The sequence below is a fragment of the Notechis scutatus genome, chromosome 2 (assembly GCF_049901735.1).
Source record: "Notechis scutatus isolate UNSWTSFEM ecotype Mainland chromosome 2, rNotScu1.2, whole genome shotgun sequence".
NCBI lineage: Eukaryota > Metazoa > Chordata > Lepidosauria > Squamata > Elapidae > Notechis > Notechis scutatus.
In genome coordinates this window covers 133,276,702-133,284,717 of record NC_142010.1, presented here as the reverse complement: position 1 = coordinate 133,284,717, position 8,016 = coordinate 133,276,702, and the positions used below count along the sequence as shown (strand labels likewise).

The following is an 8,016-nucleotide window of genomic DNA, read 5'->3' as shown; positions in this document are numbered from 1 at the left end:
ATGTTAAATAGCTTTATCAGGGTATTTTTAGAGTGCTTAAGAATTTACATTGCATTCCCAAAGTAATTTGGTGGGACTAGGAAGAAATCCTCTATAAGAGGTTAGAATCTGACTTCTGACCCAATACAGTCTCTGTATGTACTGTACACAATTGGAATGATTAAAAAAAGAAGGCATATCACAGCTTGTTTGCTTAAGCCAAGGACTAGATAAGAGTAAGCAAGTGTGTCTGTAATGGTTTTAATGGCATATTAAATGTCAGAGCTGAGCTATTTATCAGTATTATAGTTCCCAAACCTCTACTTACATTTATCTTCTAGTTACATATAAACCTTCAAGGAGTTCATAAAATGCATGGAATTGGCTAAACTTGTACACTTTTAACCAAGTATATTCTGGGCTTTCAAGTATGCTTAAACTGATCTCTCACTGTTTTCTATTTGTTATGCATGATGGTAGCTAAACCCTTTACACTTTTTTTTTAAAAAAAGGAATTAAATTACTAGATATCTACTAAAATTCCATAAGTGCTAGTTCAAGACCTATTTAGAATGAAAGCTTAGGAAAATAATTACCGTACAACAAGCCAAATAGTGCCACCTCCTGGTGAAAAATAAGATTCTATAAAAAAAGACTCTGGATCAAAAGCTTCCCACAAAAAAAAATGACAGAGCATTTATTAAGTAAAAATGTTTCAAACTATATAATATTGGTAAGAAAAGCAAGATATTTCACAATTGTAAAATTATAGCTAGAATTTAAGTAAACAAATAATACAGATTAAAAATAAGGGCTATACAGTGCATCAGAACCCGTTCCCAAAGGTGCTTCACAACATGGAAATGTGTGAACTAAGCATTGGTCTGCAACTTTTTAAAGTAGCCACATCTTTTCCCAGGATTGCTCATCTTCCCTCTGCAGTTGCCTTCTGATCTGGAAAAAGACAAGGATGCTTTAAATAGCTGCCCGAAGTTACTATGTTTTATACTCCACAGACTTTCAAGTTCCATTTTGGAATTGAATCTAAGGCGCATCATAACCCTATTGAAATTATTACAACAAAGCATTTAACCAATTGAAAACACTATGTTTCATATAACACATGAAGCCAAGTTGAAAAGCTATAAACACATAAGGCTATCAGTCTCCAAAAAGAAAAAGAAAAAGTTTGCGATTGTATAGATTTTTCACACTGAGTCAAATCTGGCAGTTTGATTCATAGAGAACTGTGACTGCTTGTCAAAAGAGAGAATAAAGTTTTCAAGAGGAAAATGTTATTCGGTACAAGAAGTATAGAAGGTAAATACATTATCTGAAAGACAGAAGCTTTGTCATCCTTTAGCTGATTCTTGGGAACAAAGATGCTCCTAAGCCCAACTTAGAGAAAGCCAATTGATTCATAGCCACTTGGATGCCAATTTACAACTAGAGTTGTATAGACAAAATAAAATAAAAGGCAAAGTGGAAAGATTCTCTCCTAATCCTGATCAAGCAAAGTCAGCCTTCCTCTTCTATCAAATTGCAGACTGCATATCATACTGTAGGTACTGAACAATACCTCTTGAAAACAGTGTTACCACCATTTAAAAAAAGTATTGCTCTGTTTTTTTTTATATACATTAAAGTGCAGTCTTTTTTAAAGTAGTCCATATCCCTTGGAAAATGATCTGGAAGCTCTGCAGTAGTATTGTTAGTACTGATAATGTCATAATTAAGTATATCAAAGCCCTACCTCTTTCGCTCAATTGTGAAATGGCTGAAACTGTGGTAAGCAGAAGAGAATACAATGCCTTTTAAGTGACTAAGTTACAGAATGAAATGTAAAATGCATTTTTACTCAACTGAGGCAGCAGCTATCTCCACAATTTTAAGCTTTTAAGCTTTATCATTTGGTAACATTCTTGCATGTTCCAAAATATATTCCTATAAAACAGATCCAAAAAGTTATGTGATTTTCACACTAATTTGCAACACAAAGTCACTTTCATAAAGCTACCTGGCTTTAGGAAAGAACAAAACATTAAACTCCAACTTAAGGCCCTGCATTGTTCAGTAAGTCCTCTATTTAAAGAAGAAAGAAAATAAAATCTATTCTACATCATTATCTTCATCATAGTATCTGTTCTTCTTGATCTGGTCTTCCATAGTTAAACCTTCTTGGTCTTCTCCTTCAAAAAGCCCTGCATCTTTGGATCTATAATTTGGACTAGTGGAGAATTCTTTTTCATTTGAGAGAATCAAGGATGAATATTCTGGAGAGATACACATCATTGGTTCTTCCTGAAGAGACACTGGCTGTCCTGGACATTTTTCTTCTTCCTCCTCTTCCTCCTCCTCAGGTTCAGCATTATTCTGCCCATTCTTAAATAGGGACGCTTCATTTTGTGCTTCTTCTTTTTCCTGATCTAGTTCTCTATCCTTCTCAGCAGTATTTGGGGTACCAACATACTCAATTGTACTGCTTTCTTCCTTTGGTTTGTTTTTGACCACCATTTCCTTCACAAGCTCATTACTCTGCCGTGTTGTACTTGTTTCATGCTTGGGAGGAGATGAGTTTTCCATTCGATAATTCCTCACAGATACTGTTCTAAATGAGGCAGCTACCGTAAATGGTCGACATCTTTCTTTTAATGATGATGTTCTGCGTAGCTTCTTAAGATCTTGATCCACTTCTTCCTGGGGATCTGCTTTCTGGACCTCATCCTCTGGAGGCCACTTTGGTTTGAATACTTTAATGCCTTCTTCCAAGACATTCCCCTGACTGCCTTGTTCAGGAGATGGCGGCCAGGAAATCTTCAACTTTTTTGTCTCTGTAGTTTTTTCCTCCTTCTCAGACATTCCAGCGGCTTTTGCTTCCATGCTGGCAGCTAAAACCCCAACTTTTGCAATTGGGGCATCTTCTACTCCTGGACTATGAGGGGCTTCCACAGCATTTCCAACACAGTCATCAGTCTCAGTTTTGCTTGCCCATAGTTCTTTGTGAGACTTATGCCCAAAACCTTCATCATAATTACCTTTGGATTTAAAGAGCTGGTTAAAGTGAGGCTTGCAGTAAACATGTCCTTGAAGAGAGGCATATGTTCCAAGTCTGTATAAGGAAGATACAATAAAAATGCCCATTAGTAACTCACACAATTGAAGAAGCTTACCATGCCTTCAAAATTTAAAAAAAAGTGCCAGTTGCTTTATCAATGACTCCATAAGACAACCTACGCTAACATATGAGATTGGGCAGTTGCATTCATATACTGTTAAATATATCAATCTAATAACTCTAGTTGTTCTGTTTAGAATCACTTTCCTTATATAGCAACTTTAAAAGGGGAAACTTTCTAAGATTTTTTAAAAATACTCATGGTTATTAAGAGGAATACCTGCTGTTGTATTACAAAGGGCCATATATAAACAGAAAACTTTTGTACCCAATCTGCAGATGGAAACTATCATAATGAACCCTGTACAATTCATTTAAGGACAAACCATTTTTATTATTTTTAAAGCTGAACAGGACAAGTGGATTTTGACTAGAAAATTATCAGGGATTTGTGCAGCCGGTGTCCAAATAGAGTCAGAGATGCTGACACGAACCAGTTTTATATAAATAAATAGATTTACAGTAAATAAGATAGGCAAACAGGAGCATCATTAGGTAAATCAACACAGAAGGAACATCATGAGATAAAACACAGAGAGCACATACATAATATAGAGGAAAAAGGCGGGAAACAAGGAATCTCCCCCCTTTACTCTCACTGCAACCAATTAATTACAGCTCAGATTCCCCCATGCAGTGGTCAGCTCTGTTTAACTAATTAGCTATAACTGTGTGTTCTTATTCATTGTCCAATCCTTTATTGCTCCAGCTATTAAAATTTAAATGTCTTAACAAATGGATTTGAAATATAGGCAGTCCTTGCTTAATGGTGGTAACTGAAACCAGAATTTCCATTGTTAAGGAATATGGTCGCAATGTCATGAGACTACACTGCTTAGCAATGGTAATCCCAGTAGTCCCCATTAGCGATGATAATTATCTGATCTTATTTTTGAAAAAGAAAATCTAGATTAATAGCCTTCTCTACGTCTAACGCTGTTAATTTTTTAAAGCCTAGAATAGATGATCATACGGATTTTAATTTTCTTTTTGCTACCTCAGTTAGAAACCCCACAGTAAGCTTTATTATCTATGACTACTTCATTGTGAGCATATATAACTGCTCCCAAATTATTATAGCTCTTGAACTTCTTGCGACCATCCAAAGACTATACTCAGTTCACATTTTGGTGTAGCTCTACTATATTAAAACCATTTCTCTACCTTAAAGCACGTTAGAACATTACATGCACTACTTTTATTTTATTTGAGGCTTACGTGAGTTTGCTACTGCAGTAAGAACAACGGAAACAGCTAATGTGATAGACTTGCTGGTTGGCAAAGAGACGCTCCATTGGATATACAGTCTTCTTGCAAGCAATACATATTTCCTTTGCTGGCACCTGAAATTTCTGTTGAAAGAAAAATGGGTGCATGGTGTAAATATGAACAATCTTTTGGTATTTTTCACTGAAGAGTCCTAAAGTTAGCCTCTACAGAATCTTCCTCTAAAGTTAATACAGATTAAATTATGTAATTTAAAACGAACATTCTCTCCTATGTGTACCTAGTCCTAAACCTCATCACATTTAGCATTCGGGAAAATTTTTGCAAAATCCCAAAATAATTTAGTAGACTATTTTTTGTTGCTATTTCTAACAGGCTCCAGAATTTGTCAAGCAACCAGGTAGAATGGACAAAATTATAGATTTCTGCCAATTTAATGTTGCAGCTGTATATTCTTCAGCATCTCTAGAGAGACAACAGATTCAAAACAGAGGTAATTGAAGAGAGAGACCAAAAGCGAAAAGCAGCAAAGGCACTTAAGAGTCTAAAACACGGGTGTCAAACTCGAGGCGTCATGTTGCCATCACATGCCGTTTCACGACTTTTTTCCCTTTGTGGAGCTGGGGTGGGCGTGGCCTGCGCATGACGCATCTGGCCTATGGGCCACCAGTTTGACACCCCGGTCTAAAACAATGAAGACAGATTTAAAGGCTCTAACCAAATACTTAAAATGTTGGCATTGATTAGTTTCACTATGAAAAACACCATCATCCTGAGCATTATATCAAGCCTACTCTCTGTTTAAAATGCCACTTACATTTCTTTTTTTTTTAAGGTGGCAAATTAATGTCCAGAACAGCTCTGCTAAAGCATGCTAGAACTAGACAGTCAACACCACTCAGAGCTGGCTTATGGTTGGAAGCATGTAGGATTGTTCCTCTTCTCTCTTTTCCAGTGCTCAAGCCTGGGGCCTCTGCCTTCACCCAAGCAGAAAATGCATGAGAAAGCATACACAAAGTTGAAGGAGCGAAAGGAGTTAGGGAAACTCACGGTAGCTACAGACTACAGTCAAAAAGTCACGATGGCAGCCATAACACAGGTAATCTTCAACTTACAACCACAATTGAGATCAAAACTTTCATTACTAAACAAAGTAGCTGTTAAGTAAGTCATGCATGCAATTTTATGGCATTTTTTGGTCACAACTGTTAAGTAAATCACTGTGATTGTTACATGAATCATGCAATTTCTTAAGCAAACCAGCTTCTCCCATTTACTTTGTTTGTCAGAAGCTGTCTGGGAAGCTTGCAAATGATGACCACATGACTCAAGGATACTATTGTAAATTGGTTGCCAAGTGCTGGAATTTGGATCAAGTGACCACCAGGGCTCTGTGACAGTCATAAATGCAAGAATGGGTTGTGACTTTTTTCAGCACTACAGTAACTTTGAACTGTCATTAATTGAATGGTTGTAAGTTGATGGTTACCTGTAGGGCGATCAATGCTCTGCTTCCTTTTTATGACTGATTGTAACCTCAGTGAATTTACCTGAGCAATTAAGTTTTTATCACAAGTTCTGCCTTCAAAATCAATTGTCAAACAATTGATTCTTATAGTAACCTATCTATTGAAATAACTTCTGGAATTGGTGGCTTCAACAGGCAGAAATTATGAATGTATTCTAATGTATCAAAACTCTTCCTGTACATTATAATTGCTACAAGAATGTGTTGTCTAAATAAAAGTGAAAACAGACTGGGTGGCACAAATTAAACAAATAGATAGGACAAATATGAGCGGAAAGAGATGCGCTGCTAGATATTCAAGCAACGTTGATTAACTAATAATATTGTACCTAAAGCATGTTAAGATTTCAGTTGGTTTAAATGCCTGATGTTACTTTATACATGGGTTAGCTACCCACAGCTTTTGGAAATGGGTGGCAAAAAAAGCACAAGGCTGGTTTTGTGTTCTATAGAAAAAGTTTTCTGAAAAGAAAGAAATGTTGCACATAATGAAACATTTTTATTATAATGATCAGGGAAGTGATAGTGTCATGGAATTCCCCTAATAGTGCAGACTATAGATCCTTCTAAAGAATCCAGGAAATAAATTTGAATATTAAAACTCCGCCTTTTCCAACTTGCTCTTGGAATAGGCACTTGCAATAAATGACATCCGTTGCAGCAATGTGTATTCCCTTTTCCAACTTACATGGGAGAAACTTTTGGGGTGTGCAGAAGTATATTCCTTTTCAAGCATGTTATGAAGAACAACTACAGTAGAACCATGAAGTCCAGTTAATAAAAAGAGGAGAGGACGCAGGAAAGCTGAGAGATGAGCTCACGTTAAAAAGGAAGCAGAAGACAGGAATAGAGATAAGAAACCAGGAGCAGGAAACAGAAGCTGAAAAAGACAAATGACTATTTATAAACGTATACGGATTTGTTGGAAAGTACACTAAGTAGTTTCTCCAGTGACAAATATTTTATTATAAAGCTAATTAAAGTAGGCTCAGCCGCTAAGAAATTCCTTTATGAACAGGGAAAAAAATTAAAAACAAAGGGTCACAGCATATATACTACAGTATAACATATTTCACAAAGAACTGTTCAGGAAAAACTACATGGACATATCAATTGAAATTATTAGCAATACTGCACAATTTCCTATTAAAAGCTGACAACCTCTCCCACAAATTAGCGGTAAACAGAAATCAAATGTCAAATGTTCTGGTTTCCATAAACATTTCTATAACTCAAAAACCATATCATGTACAGTCACCTTCTTTCTACCCTTTTAACAGACCCAGTTGAGAATGGAATTTAGTCTATTGTAATTAAAATGTAGAGAGAAATATAGATTGACACTTGTCTTCATTATTTCACAAATGTCACCAATAGTCACAGAAGACCTTATGATATGTCAGCAACCGGACTTACTCATGGCTAAACAAAGTTTGAAGCACTTTGTGTTTTTAGAAAACATACATTCATGAAAATATGTTAAATACAAAAACATAAGCTTAGGGACTCCAAAGCAGAATTATACTGATAAACCAGTCCTGAAATGAGTTTCTAAATAACTAGATATTTCTAGGCCTGCATATGTTTTCTTTTTTCATTTGTGTGTACACGCATGAACATGTAGCCATGTCATTGTTTATGTGTATATCAACATATTTGTGTTGCTTATTTTTGAATGCATTCTGTATGTTGAATAAAAAAAATTAAATCATGTTATACAGAAACCAGATACAGATACAGTTTTTCAAAATAGCTTTTGTTGAGATGTCCTGAGAGTCAATGTGAAATCACCATTAAGGTGCTGGAATAGTGTTAAGAGACACCAATTTGGTCATTTTTTTCTCAACTCACTTTGTCTTCCAGAATTGTTAGAGGAAAAACTGGGTTAATGGGGGGAAAAAGGCAAGACATAAATCTAACAAAGGAATAAATTAATATATTTTTTACAAATTCACAGAATTATAATATACTATACTTTCATGACCTAAAATGTGGAAAACGATAACTTAATAAAATTTGGAAGTCAAAAAACAGCATGATCACAAAAGGAAACACAGGCAATAATGTACAACCGACTAGTTTACATTTTAGATTTTTTTCCTACATT

At 35.6% G+C, this 8,016-nt stretch overlaps 1 protein-coding gene across 4 annotated transcripts in view; it reads right to left on the bottom strand.

Annotated features, from left to right (window-relative positions):
• Positions 1 to 649: 649 nt before the first annotated feature.
• LIMA1 (LIM domain and actin binding 1) overlaps positions 650 to 8,016 on the bottom strand; it is a 64,082-nt gene continuing 56,715 nt past the window's right edge. For all 4 annotated transcript variants that reach the window (XM_026679978.2, XM_026679979.2, XM_026679980.2 and 1 more), the window contains exons 10-11: positions 4,373 to 4,506; positions 650 to 3,088 (exon numbers count right to left, since the gene is read on the bottom strand). In XM_026679978.2, the coding sequence (XP_026535763.2) occupies positions 2,089 to 3,088; positions 4,373 to 4,506 (1,134 nt within the window). In that variant the 3' untranslated portion in view covers positions 650 to 2,088. The remainder of the gene's footprint in view (positions 3,089 to 4,372; positions 4,507 to 8,016) is intronic.